The sequence below is a fragment of the Pelobates fuscus genome, chromosome 11 (assembly GCF_036172605.1).
Source record: "Pelobates fuscus isolate aPelFus1 chromosome 11, aPelFus1.pri, whole genome shotgun sequence".
NCBI lineage: Eukaryota > Metazoa > Chordata > Amphibia > Anura > Pelobatidae > Pelobates > Pelobates fuscus.
Genome location: NC_086327.1, coordinates 89020394 through 89036209, shown reverse-complemented (window position 1 = coordinate 89036209; position 15816 = coordinate 89020394). Strand labels below are relative to the sequence as shown.

The 15816-nt window shown below is 37.4% G+C and overlaps 1 protein-coding gene across 1 annotated transcript in view; it reads left to right on the top strand.

Moving 5' to 3' along the window:
- Nucleotides 1–11107, top strand: part of VAMP3 (vesicle associated membrane protein 3) — a 38280-nt gene extending 27173 nt beyond the window's left edge. Inside the window, exons 2-5 of the mRNA XM_063436719.1 lie at nucleotides 3569–3650; nucleotides 4536–4694; nucleotides 8752–8803; nucleotides 8921–11107. Of these exons, the coding sequence (XP_063292789.1) occupies nucleotides 3569–3650; nucleotides 4536–4694; nucleotides 8752–8803; nucleotides 8921–8937 (310 nt within the window). The 3' untranslated portion in view covers nucleotides 8938–11107. The remainder of the gene's footprint in view (nucleotides 1–3568; nucleotides 3651–4535; nucleotides 4695–8751; nucleotides 8804–8920) is intronic.
- The last annotated feature ends 4709 nt before the right edge of the window (nucleotides 11108–15816 follow it).

The following is a 15816-nucleotide window of genomic DNA, read 5'->3' as shown; positions in this document are numbered from 1 at the left end:
GCAGAACTACCATACCATTACCATAATAGCTGTTTGTATTCACCAGATATTGCATTTACCTGTTGGTTCACTCACTTATTGTACACGAGCACCACTGTATACAGTTAGTTTCTCATTTGATTAGTTCATAAAATGGATTTATTTTTTCTTTTAACTGTTCCAGGTCTGGAAGTTGGCTTCCAGGTCTGGAAGTTGGCTGGCACTCTATTTAGAGTATATTACCTCCCAGTTCCCGTTGGTACACTACTCTTTGTTAACCCACTGACAAATGGAGAGGCTACACCCAGGGTTATTCACAAAATCTTTGCAAAATAAATCCAAATGGCAAAAGTGAAGCAAAAATACCCTTGTACCCCTAATTTTACCCCAAAAAACTGGGAAAACGTATTGACTCGAGTTTAATACTAGGGTGGGAAATGCAGCAGCTACTGATAAATTTCTAAAAAAATTATATTATTGAATATTTATTTACAGTGTGTGTGTGATGCAGAGCCTTGGTGGGGGGTGGGCATTTTTTTTATTTCATTATTATTAATTTAATATATTTTTTTATATTAATAAAAAAAAAATATTTGTATTTATTTTTATTCGTCCCCCCTCCCTGCTTGTTAGCTGGCCAGGGAGGGGGGCTCTCACTCCCTGGTGGTCCAGTGGTGTGCACTGTGTAGGAGGGGGGCTGGCAGAGAGCTGTAACTTACCTTTCCTGCAGCTCCTGGCAGCTCCCTTCGCTCTCCTCCGGTCCGTGCAGCTCCCAGGTCAGCTCCCACTGTAAGTCTTGCGGCCGCGCGGAGCGTTGCCACGGTAACCCGTAGCAACGCTCTGACCCCACAGCGCTCAATAGGGCCTTGCAGAGGGAGCTGACCTGGGAGCTGCACGGACCGGAGGAGAGAGAAGGGAGCTGACAGGAGCTTGCAGGAAAGGTAAGTTACAGCTTCCTGCCAGCCCCCGGTCCTTGTCTGTATTATGGCAATGTAAGTTGCCATAATACAGACAATTAAACTGTGCTTAAAAACTCGTCTTATGCTCGAGTATATACGATGGATTGAATTAGTGAAATTGCGTTTAGAAAATAGGCCTGTCAGTGTCCATGGTTCTAGGCAAGGGCCCCCTATCTTTGATATTATCTTGTATCAGGACAAGTAGGTTGTCCTGACTGACTAGTAGATTGGGCTACCACTTTAGTCCCTTGAACAAGTAGATTTTATTTTATTTTTTTTATTTCCACATTCCTGGTGTAACAAGGTTCATTTATAAAAATGCCAATTGCTCTTGACATCTGCACTTTTTGGAAAATCGAAAAAGAGAACATACTGTTCACACATGAAGCACTTCATGAAGATTTAGATGTTTGGATTGTTCTTTTAAAGTGTTATTGTCTTTGTCTTTTTCTCTATCTTGTTAAAACATGAAATATCAAGGTATAAAAATGTGAGCTTTTTGAGTCTTAACTTACTAATCGGCCTAAACATTTGTAGCCATAAATGCTCATGAAGCACATCTTTTGTCCTCACAATAGACTGTCAGTTTATGTAATCACCTGGGTGTATTTACAAAGAGTGTCAGTGAATTTGTATCCGGATGTATGTGTCCTTTTCCCAACTGCATGTCTGTGACCCAGTTATTTAGATTCACAAATAACTTTGGTTAGGGGCTGTGACAAATGGAAGAATGGTCTCTGTTACATGGGTGGCAGGGGGACTAGAAGTGGGTGCTCCTTCCCCTGCTGCTTTGTTCGATATATCCGCTCGTCTCTCTCTACCAGTTTTCTCGTCCCCATTGGCTCACTCCTATTCACCCTAACCCGCATTCTTTCCCACTGCTATTTCCTTTGCCTGCAGATGGGTCACCTCGTACCTGGTTTCTGACAGCATTGGACATTAACAATGACCTGTACTTAGTACTGATCTCAGGGCACCTTTACAGTGCCTCCTAATGTAATTGATGGAACCAAAATGTGTGAGACATCACTACATTGCGAGAAACCCGGAGTTATTTTATGTTAAATCTTTGCTGTAACTAGTGTCTAGTAGTGTGTGAGCTAAGCATCTATTGGCACACCTTAAATTCTCAGTGTGTTACTTCCCTTGTCTCATGCAATGCTTAGTGACAAGGGGGTCCTTGGCAACTAACCTTCTTCCCAGAATTACTTTGTCCCCATTCATTTTCCTATCTTGTGCCGCTTGCGCCTCATAAATCCGCTGCAATCTTATCTAGTCTTAGGGCCCTTTCTAACTTTTTTTTTTTTTTTTTTTTTTTTTAATCCTCTCCTCCGTTCTGAGAGACTATAAAGAGTAGATATCTGAGGCTTTTTTTTCTTTATCGCATTTACATTTAAAATGTATAATTTAATTTAGCAATCCATATTTCTTTCAAACGTAAGCATTACGAAAGTTAGTCACTTTTTGTTTACAAAAGCCTTAGTATGGTCACCTAATTTCTAGCAGTTGGGTTTAAACATTGTTCTGAAACGTTGTTGCAACTAATAAATCTCTGATCTGTTGAAACATTATTTAGTAGTATTGTGATCTTTTAATTGGGGAATTTGATCTTTTGCATACAAAGAGTTTACCTTAAAAATAGGGAATGGTTGCTAGTTACTGTAGTGTACTTTCTGGTCGTGTTTTGTAAGCGTACATTACTGTAAATAACAAACTGTACTGTGTAGAGTTGTTTCCCTGTTCTACATCAGGGAAGGTGTGTCTGTACACGTGTGTGTGCTTTAGGCATGACCTAGTACAACGCTCACATTTCTTTCCATGTGAAATCTCTTCTTGTATTCAACCTTATACTAGCAAAATGGTGGTTGTTTTTGTTTTGATTTGCTGGGAACCCTCTACATTTTGTCACTGGATATTGCCATATGGATTACATTAGTTGGCTATAGGTGCTGGAGACAGATTATTAGCCTATGGTTCTAAGCAATATAGTGTCATCCAGATTGCAATTGGAATGTGGAAGTGCTTAAAAGGGCACTCTGCACACAAAAACCTTTTCATCTTACTGAAGTGGCTTTAGTGCATAAATGTTGTCCCTTTACGTGGACAATTTAAAACATTTGCGTTTTTATTTTAATTTTATTTTTTAATCTGCAATGTTTACATATATTTGAGAACATAAATCTAGTTGTTCAGCACTGTGGAATATGTTGGCGCTTTGTAAACTCCAGTAATGGATAACCGATAAATAGTGGCTGTTGGACACCTACTGTGGGACACCGCCTCCTTACGACTTTTCATTTTCTTGAAGCTCGTAATTTCTGTCCTCACACAGATCATGATGATGCCAAACACATCCATTGCACTGAATTGGCAGAGATTGCCGTACATGTACCCTATATCCCCAGTGTTTCTGTCCGCAGCTTTGGGTTGGACAAACGTCATCAGAGTGTACTCCAAAACTTATTTCTAGCATACTTTTTGTCTAATCCACATGTTTTTATGTTCTCCTATTTTGACATATCCCTGATACAAATGTAAAAAATTATCATATTGTGTCTGAAACGTTGTAACAATTTTAAGTAGTCCTACAATGATACAAAATGTCACCATCCTTAATTTGATTCTTTTAGGTCTACTCCGGCACCAGCAGGCTCCAGCGATGTGGCGTCCAGTAATCGTCGTCTGCAACAGACACAAGCTCAAGTCAATGAGGTCATCCTGTTTCCATGAATGCAATTTTAAGCATTTTTTTCCCTTTTAGTTGTAACAGCACCTGTCACATTGACCCAATTTGCTCCATTAAATGTAAAAGGTTTTGGTTTGGTTTTTTTTTTTTTTTTTTTTAAGCTGTATTTCACCTGTGAGATTGAACATGTGCCAAAAAATAAATAATAAAGACCACCACAGGATTTTACAACATGACTGTGATTAAAATGTTCCTGTCCTTAAGTTCATAAAACAAAATAAGGGGTTCAAGTTCATCCATAATATATCTTGGTGTTGAACAAAGCTTTTTTTTTTTTTTTTTTTTTTTTTTGTGATAAGAGTTAATTTGTTTGACGCAAAATATACAAAGGTGATATTTGTTTTTTGGGGGTTTAATTGCCATGTCAGAAGACTACTAGCATCACCACTCTGCAAGCATCTTCATGGCAGCGCTGAAAGACCTACTTCTAAACAAATGCTCTATTTATCCCAGTTCATTCAAACCCCAGGTTTATCAGAAAGCTCAATTGGTTTCCGCCGCAGCTCTATTTTTGGCTTTCCTTTTGTCACAGAACTCGGCATAAATTTTTCATGTGTCGATTTTGTGAATGACTTTAAATTAAATCTATGTGGTTTGTTTGGCTCTTGCTTTAAAAAGAACATTTCTGTCCTGCTGCTTAATTTACTATTTTCTCTAAAGGCTTGTTTGCATGCATGTTTGTAGTTTCATTGTACTGATTTAATAATTGTGAAATAAAATGTTCCTTTTTTTTTTCCCCATTCTTTCTTGTGTATATGTGTGTTTTTTTTTAGTTTTTTAATTTTTCTGTTTTTTATTGCATTAAAATTGGAGCGATATTTATTTATAATATTCAATTGTTTATAATTTAGGTGGTGGACATCATGCGAGTTAATGTGGATAAGGTCCTAGAAAGGGACCAGAAGTTGTCTGAGTTGGATGATCGAGCAGATGCTCTACAAGCGGGTGCATCACAGTTTGAGACTAGCGCTGCCAAGCTGAAGAGAAAATACTGGTGGAAGAACTGTAAGGTAATGACGTTTTAATGCATTCTGCAGGCCACTCTCATTGCTGCTTGGATGTGGAGGATGCTTTGATATCCCAGGCAGCCTGTTTTAGAATCTTTGGTTGAAGTGATTATCTAAATTGTCCCATTTCATTACATGTTTGTTTGGCTTGAAGGAACACAAGGTACAACTCATCAATATTTAGTGATTGGTAGCCTTGACATTGGACATTGATTTGTTAAATTAAGAGTGGGGCAAACGGAGGAGAGGGGGGGTATGTGTATTGGGAGATATTTCATGGCTTGACATTGTCAAGTGTGTAACCTATTCTGGAGAAATCAGCAATCTCTGATAGGAGTATCTTTAATATCAAAGGCTACCTTATAACGAATAGTACTCTTCTTACTCAATGGGTTTCCCTCCCGCCAAATTTCCTTCTGTACAAAGGCATAGAAAGCAAAACTTCAGAGATTTTTTTATTTTTTTTGCCATTAATTTTTTATACTTTTAACTTTCCCAGCCAAAATGTCTTCCGTTATTGTGTGTGAAAAGGAGTTGGCGTGTTCTTTGATACCGATTTCATGGAATGGATCACAAACTAATCATGCTAAATGTTCTAAATGTGTTTCTCACAATGCAGTTAATAAGATTTTGTTCTGTTGATTATTTACCACCAGCACAATTGGTTCACATTTTTCGCTCTCAATTTCATTTATGCTGGTGTGGCTGCTTGAACACTTGCACATATATGGTGGTTTTGCCCTATTCTAGTGCAATTCAGAATATAGCCAGGGTAAACTTCCCACTTAAAGCGGCACTGTCCTGCCGAACTTACCTTTCTTTAATCACTTCCTCTTCTCTTCCTCTCTCAGGATCTGTTCTACATTTCTTCCTGTCTGCTCTAGTTTTCTTTAAAACCTAAAACAAAGTAGGGACTACTTGTCTTATGGAGGTTTCCTACGCCTGACCAGCGGAGGAGCAAAGTGTGCTTCATTTCCTGTGTTCAGAGCAATTTTCCCACAATTCTCACCTTTCCTCTGTGCTCCCGCGAAGCCTCCTTTCACTTTTCCCGGGTGTCCTGTCATTTAGACAGAACACCGGCAAAACTACCGAATTGCATCCTAACAGAATGAGAACAGTTTCTCCATTCGTGTTAGGACGCAATTCGGGACTTTGTTCCGATCAGAATTTCATTCGAATGAATTAAACTCAGATCCTAGTCGTGCCGCAGCTGCATCTTGCAGCTGCTTAGTAGATAACTCCTTAATTCCCACGTTATTAGGGAGCTATCTACCAAAGGGCTGAAAGACCTAAATTGGTCTCTCTGCCAAATTTACTAATACTAAGTAAAGAGTAGGGGCATGTCTATTAAACAGTGAGCACCCCTCCCAAGCCCCCTAAAGATTACGTAGTTGTTTAAAATAAAAAATAATTGTATTCCCCCCCCACCCGTGCCAGTCGAATGAGGGCTATTAAAGGGGGACCTAGCATCGTTTACCCCCCCCCCCCCAAATAGAAAAAAACCTGACGCTAAAAAATTATCTTCACCCATGGAGGGCACGGCGCAGAATGAACTCCGCAGGGTGGGCAAAGGCTTATAAAGCCTTCCCACGCCCTGCTATTGGGCTCGGAGCGCTCTGGTTGGTTTAAGCCAATCAATCAGAGTGCTCTGACAGGTAAATGAAGAGACTGACAGGCAAGTCTCTACATTTGGGTGCACATAGTAGGATCGGGGAGCAGCGCCTGTTATGGAATTCCCGCGCTCCGAATGATTTGGAGGAGGGAAGGAAAAAGACATGGATTTAGTGTAGTATGTTAGGATCTTAAGTGGTGGTAAATGAAGGAATTGCACTTACAATTTTCTGGAGCTTATACTCCTCTCCAGATATGTGCGCCTGGATGGTATAATCCCAGTCTATGGGTATGTAGATGGTCCTTGGATGTCCTCAAAAGGGGGTCTCCAGAGGTAGAGAGATAGATATAGATAGAGATGGAGATATAGAGATATAGAAACACAAAATAGTGCTCTCTGGATGATACAGAATAAAATGTTAAAAGATGGAGGTATACTCACAAGTGAAGAGCAAATGGGATATTGCTCACTATATGCAGGCGTAGGTGGTATGATCCCACCAAGGATATCACTCCTCGAGTCCTCCAGTGGGGGTGTTAGAGAGTAGAAAGGAATTATATTTAAAAAAAAAAAAAAAAAAAAATTAAATTATAAAATAAAAGGATAGGCTTCGAGGCTCCAATAGCATAACTGGGCAATTTTTATTGGAGACAAAAAAAAAACTGACATAAAACAGCTTTAAAAACGCTGTTTTATGTTACTGATTTTGTTTGTTTGTTTTATGTTCCCTCCTCCAAATCACTCAGTGTGGGAATTCCATAACAGGCGCCGCTCCCCGATCCTACTATTTGCACACATCGTACCACCAGAAAAGAGGAGAGGTTTCAGCAGCTACATACTATAATTACAAGTACTGATATTCCACCAACCCCTCTAAGTCTCTACATTTACCTGTCACAGCACTCTGGTTGGTTGGCTTGAAATCCAACCAATCAGAGTGCTCTACGTCATTTTACACAGCGTGGGAAAGTTATTTGGCATTTTTCCACGCTGTGTAAAATGACACAGAGCACTTTGGTTGGATTTCAAGCCAACCAATCAGTGCGGTCTAAGCCTAATTGCAGGGCGTGGGAAGGCTTTATAAGCGGAGCTCAATATGTCTTTCTCCCCCCCCCCATTGTTATTTAGGGGCCCCACCTCATGGAGTGGTGCAGGGGGGCATGCTAGGTCCCCCCTTTAGTTTAATAGCCCCCACTCGAGCGGCTCGGGAGGGGGATACTATTTTTTTATTTTTATTTTTTATTTTAAAACCGTGAGCAGCCACAGGATGAAATTCCGATCCGAACAAAGTCCCGAATTGCGTCCTAATACTAATTGTGAAACTGTTCTCATTCTGTTAGGACGTAATTCGGTAGTTTTGCCGGCCTTCTGTCTAAATGACAGGATGTTTGGGAGAAGTAAAGTGAAAGGAGGCTTCGCGGGAATACAGAGGAAAGGTGAGAATTGTGAGAAAATTGCTATGACCACAGGAAATGAAACACAATTTGCTCCTCACCTGGTCAGAGATGATCAGGTGTAGGAAACCTCCATTAGACAAGTAGTCCCTACTTTGTCTCTAGTTTTTAAAGAAAACTAGAGCAGACAGGAAGAAATGAACAGATCCTGACAGAGAGAGAAGAGGAATCGATTAAAGAAAAGTAAGTTCGGCATGACACTGCCGCTTTAATGTTGAAGTTTTGGGGATTTTATCCTTCATGTCTTATCTATCACATAAGAGTTCTTTGTTTTGTTTTGTTTTTTGTTTATGTATTTAAATTTTAATTATTCCTTCTATAATCGCTATTGCTAGTTATCTCCAACTTTACCCTCTTTATCTATAGTAGTACAGGATCTTGAAAAGAATGAGAGGGTAGAACAAATGGCTACTATTTTGGTTCAATAGTTTCAAAAGTATGGGACCAGTTTAAACGTTGTCCTGTCATATAACCTGATTGGCGAAGAGAGATGGAAAATAAAACCTGTTTATCATACTTCTACTTAGTTTGGTTCTGTGGTTATTCAGAGATGATATGGGTTGTACTGCTTTTGTTGTAATTGTAACCACTAAAATTTAAGGATTGGGCAGTGTGTTACTATTAAGTGGAGGAGCTGCATATGCGAACAGGTTGTTTTTAAAGATATAAAAAGCCACCCAATGCTGGTTGCATTGCAATTCATGGAACTGAAACTCAAAATGTTCTTTTTTTTTTTTTTTTTTTTTTTTTTTACAAGGGAAACTGTTTTTAGGTTGTGGTGTTTGACTTTTGTTTTTTTCTTTTTGCATGAGTATCATGGGCACATCTTGAGGACCAAGGAGTATAATTTGTTTGCATTTAAAAAAAAAAAGTGCAGTCATGTTATTACACCTGAGTAATGGTCTGAGAAACTTTTTTTTTTTTTTAAATTTTTTTTTTTTTTTTTTTTATGTAACTAATAATTAAAAAAAATATATTTTTTTTCTTCTTCTAGATGTGGGCAATTCTTATCGCTGTAGTCGTGCTCATAATCATCATCATTATCGGTGAGTATTATTTGCCCCTTTAAGAAAGGTTGTGTGTTTTGTATTTTTGTTGCTTACAACGTTTCAACAATTTTCTTTTTTTTTTTTTTTTTTTTTAATTTATTTGTAACTTTGCAGTGTGGAGTGTTTCGTGATCTTCTCAGGATCCATGGATATGAACTGATGCCACGCTGAATAACAAGGCTGCAGTTCTCAATCAAATCTGCTGTATGAAAAGTATATATTCATATATAGCTAAATGATTTTGTTTGTTTTTTTTCACCCCGTTAAGCATTGTTTTGCCTTTAGAGTTAAGACCCTTTACCAGAAAACAAAACACACTCCATTTTTTTAAAAGCTTAAAAAGCACAACCAGCACTTTTCACTGTGTCTTAAAAAGGAAGTGTTTTTTTTTCTACATATATTATATATATTTTTTTTTTCAACTGTGAATGGTTTTTGATCCTCGTTATCTTGTAACGTGCAGGTTTTTTTTATTCACACCTGCAGAAAGCGTGCCTCCAATTTTGTTATCACTATTTGATTTGTATGCAGCAAAAACAAAAGATTAAAAAACATAATAATCTCTTCAAGATCAATAAGAAAAAGCAAAGTGCCTTAAAATGTTTAGCATGCGTTTACAGGTGGACTGGTCATCTCAATAAAACAATACAGTATAATTCATTCATGCTGACATTGGGTCAAAATGGAATTGCCAAAAGGTCTTACTTATTTACCAAAGTGCCTTTGCAGATTGTCTCAGATGAGTGCTGAAAAATGCAGTCCTGTAAGAGCAGGAACATTTAAATAGTTCTCTGATTATCTTGTCCAATAATTGTAGGTGACCTTCAAGTTACTGTGTTCAGTTTGCAATGCCATTTATTGTAATTTTTTTGTTTGTTTATGCATACATAGTATAAGCACATTTTGTATGCATGCTTACTAGAAGCACAATTGGTGTAATTTGACACGGGACTTGGAAGTACCTATTGCAAAAAGCCGCCAGGTATGAAATTTGTTAAATGTTATGGTCAGTGGCGATTTGGAGTAATTCTTTTTATGGCTTTGATTTTTAATATTTTTGGATAAAAAAAAACATAAGAAACAATGTCATGATATAATAAAAAAAAAAAATTAAAAAAAATATGATTGGATTTAATTTGCAAACGTGACTTGCTCATGCAAAACTAATATGATCTCCACTTCATATAGGGTAAAAATCAAAATTTATAGTAACATTAAGCTGTCCACATCGCAAGTTTGTCATTGTGTCAAGTTTATATAATTTGTATGCTTTTGATGTAGCTTACTAGTCAAAAACATAGTACATCCTTTGTAATAGATCTATTTGCTGGCACATTTTGCTAGCATTTCTGAATTAGAAATTTTCATCAATGTGTTTCCACTTGAATACAAAAGATCCCCAAATCGTCCGGTTTGTGTCAGGCTTTATAGACTTTGACTCTGAACCTTTTCTTCTTCAAAGGTGTGCGCAGCCATTGAAGGAAACGTAGACTAGACAAAGTCCTTTATAAATATAAAAGGCAGTATTGTAGAGTTTTACCCCTACAGGCACTTGTGAAAGTTGCAGGAACTATGTGAAAACTCTAGCTGACATGCACATCCTACTTGTTGGCATGAAACTGGCGTGTCTAGTTATTAAAACTTATTGTTACTACTGACTTAGGATGATTCAGATGAAGGGGGTCTACCCACCATCTAATCAACCACACCCCTGTACCTGCAACAACTGAGACTGTTATCCATTGGATTGTATACTGCTATTACGCCATCTATGTGAACTCACAATGTTATGCTTGCACACATATTAAATGGCACAAATGAAGATTGTTTAAAATTATACCATAACCTCAAATCCCCTTGTTTCTCACCTGGTGTTTAAAAGTTTATTTTAATGCCAATTATGGAGGCTAAGCTTGCTTTTATTTTTGTTTTTTTTATTGCAGAAAAGTTGGGGGTTACTGCAGTTGATTGAGTAAATAAAACCTTTTGGGTTGTACATATCATACTTTAAGAAATTGTTTTGCAAACACCAAAAAGCAGCCTTTAGAAACTCTGTATATGTAAAATGGTGTCAGTTCCTGGGTGAACGTTGTCTTAAATACCTGGCTTGTGATTAATTAGCTTACAATGTTACATGTTGTGCAGTATGACAATTTTGGAGTCTTTTTCTTTAAATCTTTTTACTTATTCTCTCATTTATGTTTTCAAAAATAAAAGAAAATGGTTTGTGTATAAGCTGAATTAATTGGATTATATTAGTGGGAGTGACATTTTGATTTAAATACTCTGCCATAGTTCAGCTTCAGTGTCTGTTCCAATGGCGATTTATTCATTTTTGCCTGTTCAAGAGATGCAACATGTCTGTAAAGGGTACAGTGAACAGTTTTAAGTCAAATACCTTAGCTGTTTTATCTGTTTACATGGATGTTGGAAAATACCTTTTTGTAACTGCCTTTTTTTCTATACGTTTGACTAACTTCAGGCCTGTCAGCGCACCTATCAGATTACCTATCAGATTGTCAAGCTCACACATACTAAAGTAAAACGTACTGTAGATTGAGATGTTCTAGTCCACCTTTTTAAGACTGCAAAAACTCTACCAAAGTGTGCTTAAATCCAAATGTGCCTTGAGACACACTTTTCTTAAACCAATGTTTAAAAAAATTATCTACACAGGGAAATTAGAGAATTGTGGGCACACCTGGAACATGTGTTTCTAAGTAGTGATGCTTCTGTAAAGACCAAAATAAATATATATATATATATATATATATATATATATATATATATATATATATATATATATATATATATAAATGAATGCATAAAATACAGATAAAGGAACAGCACACACAAAAAAATAGTTTTAAATTTTACAAGGCTACTTAAAATCCCTTATCTTGGCAAACAAACTCAGGGATACAGTTACACCATGGCCATATTGTGTTAAGCCCTGTTATGTAGTGGTGGGCCATGGTGTAACTGAATCCCCATATTTATTTGCCAAGATAGGGGATTTTAAGTAGATGCTTTTTTTTTTTTTTTTTGCTTTTTGTTTTGTGCTGTTCTTTAATCTGTGTCTTTAAAAATTATTCTAATTTGTGTAGTATGCTATTAAAATCCATGAATGCTTGTGGTGTATATTTTACTGTGTTTATAGAGTTAAAGTTCATTAAAGATTTTGTCATTAAAGTTGTCAAACACATGTCTTTAAGGTTATTATTTTTAATAAAATCTTGCTTTAAGCTTTTCAGCCAAAGTTAAGTTTTGATGCTAATGAAGAGTATGTGCTTTATAGGATTGCAGACTCATCTGAACTTGTAACCTTTTAAAACATGGTCATTACACTGTAATGTCTTGGTGGTGTTTTCCTCCTCTATGGAAGTCCCTGTTAAAATTACTATTCCAAACTTTCGATAACTGTTTTTGGAATACTTTAAACACTTAGTAGTGCATTCTCTTATTGCCAATGAAACAATCTGTAGCCTGTTGAAAACTGAGTGTATATACCCGCGTGCATAGCAAACAGACCTACGCCATTAATTAAATAACATCGCCTCTTATGCAGTCTGTACTGAGGGGTGGACACAATGCATTTGTAAAGTCATCAGGGATTTTGGAGAACATATTATAAACCTCTACGTGGATTTTCTTGTTTAATACACCAATACCAAAAAAAATGTTTTCAATAATAACTCTATTAATTATTAAAGTTGAGAACTGTAATGCTAGTGCAATGACTTTCTTCTAGCTGTAAATCCATAGAGGAGACGTATAGTAACCAGAAAGCATCTATAGCTTCTCTTTTAACCATGTTTGGGGATATTGAAACATGTAGAGGTGTGTTTCCTAAATGGTAATTCTGTGGTATATTGGCAGTGATACAGCTTCACTGTATGTAGGATAATCCCCATAAAAGTGTCAGAGTAGTTACCTTGTGTTGATAAAACTCTTGCCTAGTTAAAGAACTCTCTAGACACCATAACCACTACAAATGTTGCTGTTCCACTTGCTGCCAAAACTCCTGCTACAAAAAGCTCCTGCAAGGCTTCCAGTAAGCTCTGAGCTAAGCTCCAGCGTTCAGGGCTGCAGTTGTTGGCTGAGAGGATCAGTTGAGTGGTCTATGTCAATAAGTGCAGCCAGGCATAGCAGGCTACTGAAACTTTAAGTGGTGTGTCTACTTATTGTGGGATTTTGCAAGGGCACTATATGGTTATTGTGCTTGTAATGTCTCTTTAAGGATTATGTTTTGTTTTTGTTGTAAAATCTAATGTTTTGTGTTTACTGTTTTCTATATAAATCCTGTAACTAGAAAACAAATTAGGTTTATTTGTAAGCTTTTGCGCACTAACACTCATTTATTGTAAAATGGAATCAAATAAACGTTGCCCTTTGTTTGAATTTATTTCCTTCTGTTGTATGTATTTTTACACAATGGGATCTTTGTCTTTTGAAACTGTTATCTAACTGAATTCTTTTCAAGAATAAAAGTACATCAGGCTGCATTTCAATGTATCTCAGTCTTTAAAACATACTGATGGTTCAGATTATGTCAGCATCCCATTTGGACTACTTCAAATCACTAAAGTGGCCATGGTGTAAATTTTTAACTTTTTCAGCAAAAGTGGAAAGAGTTAATTAAATTAAGAACCAAGATGTGGAATTCCTGTCTACAGACAAGTTGTCTTTTAGAACTATTCTGTAGATTTCTAAAAAAAAAAAAAAAAAAAATGTGTGTGTGTGTATATATATATATATATATATATATATATATGATATAGATTATCTTAAGCAAACAAATATGTTTGAATGACTATCTGTTCCTGTCCAAATCTGAGATGATTAAATTGCGTATACGCAGAAGTAAATTCACACTGACACATGGAGTTCAGGTTAAAAGAACTTCAGAAAATTTAATGGCATCTGGTTAAAAAGCGGGTATGCAGACCCTTTTAAAGGCAATATTACATCATCATAGAATATCAAGATAACAACAAATAAACATCATTAATTGGTCTATGTATTAAGTGGTAAGTTAAATGCCCTCCCATCTATATTAGTAATTGGCTTAGGGGTTTGAGTGGCTAGTGGGGCATCCTCCCATCATGGGATGTCGTCATTTCTGACAAGGATGAGACATGAGATTCAGTCGCCATTGTTGATTAGCACGAGGCTCACTCGATGGGAGGGGGAATCTGGCAGCCAGCCATTTTGAATACTTGGCACCGTTTAGCTTCAAGGTTAGTTTCTCAGGCTTTTTAGTAAATGAACATTTCATTATTATGGGCTAGCTATGGTATACTTTGTTACATATTACAGGATCTTGATAATTCCGGTGTTAGTCATATCCTTCTAGAAAATACATACAATACATTCTCTTTCTAATATTCTAAATGCTGTTCGGAAAATCTGTCATATAATGAAGTTAAATGGAGTTAGTGCAAAAATGTAATAAAGGTTTAATAAAGGTTTTTTAATAATTCTACATCAGTCCCCCCTATGAAATGTTAGATTCTAAAAAGATAAACTTTATTTGTTAGTTCCAGAAGACATGTTAGCCCAAAGGCACAAAACCCTATGAAGTAACAGTTCTTAAAGTCTTCTTAGTTCTTCAGAGGGACATCATAAAATAGACCAGCTTACATTACCATATGGACCTGTGTTATCTGGAGTATAGGCACAACAAGTCATGGTGACCGGTAGTATTTTACATACACCCCCCTTCTCAGCTAGAATCATGTCTAAGGCCATTCTGTTCTGGAAGGTCATCTGGGATGTGGCCTACAACTGTTCGGCCAAGCCCTGGAGGGCATCTCTGGTGTAGTTGACAAAACGTTGTTGGTTGCAATAGATATAATAAATGCAAATCAAAATATTATTATTAGCAGTGACGGTTGGGAAAATGGACTCAAACTTTCCTTTAACTGCGAAATCATCTGGAACCCCCCCTTGGCACACCTATGGCATCAATATATATGTATATATGTGTCAAACTTCCCTTTAGAGGGGTGCTCCTCTTCGTGTGCTGAAGCATGAATGTGGTGTGTCAAGAGTACCTTGTCATGTATTATGTGTATGGACATAATAACATTGGCTAGGGCACATTTGCTTATTCATCATAGTATTAAAACCTGTCCCACGCTACATCAGTGTAGGTGGACTCGGATCATTTAGTCAATATTAATATCACCACAAACTCAGGATGGGCAGATAATCCTGAAGAAGCTTGGCGTTTGAATTTTTTTAGCTTCACGAGGTCTCCTTTTGGGGTCCTCGGCTTTCCATCGATGGCAGGTGGTCAGGCATTATTATGGCCGTCAAACACCTACTTGGTATCTTTGTTTTCCAACAAGTCATTTTTCCTTTAGAGTCAAAGGTTTGTCAAAATCAACAAATGTTACTTCCCATGTTGCAGAGAGAGTCTTGAATATGGAACAGTGAATCCACTGAGTGATCTCTGCAACTTTCACAATGCACTATTGGGTATATGGTCTTGGTTGTCACATTGATGACCGGCTAGGCTTCTGGCCATCCTGACAAAATGTCTATTATAACTAGTGCATATTTGACCCGGCAGCTCTTTGGCACCTGGATATAGTCACTTGGATTCTTGAAAGGGATAGTAGTGAGAGTTAGCTAGGTGCTTAGGATTCTCCTCCTCTTCTGCCGGAGCTGTCCTTGGCACAAATGACACAGGATCGGCAGTAACTGATGATTAGAGGAGTAATTCTAGGTGCTTCAGAGTATTTAGAGATCAAAGAGTTCATGAGGGTCTTGGATAGGTATAAAGTTCCATGGGTCCACTGTCCAGTACATGTTTTTGGGTAAACAGAGCTTGAGAGTGTTGGAGTACAGCCCGTCTTCAAGGGTTGCCCCTTTCTGTTTTTCCAGCTTTGTATTTCTTCAGGGTCAGCAGCTGCTTGTCATTCTTTCAGAAGCTTGAGATCTGTGGATAGGATCTACATGGTGAGTATAGAAGTTTCTTCAGCGGACACCCTTCTGTCCACTTC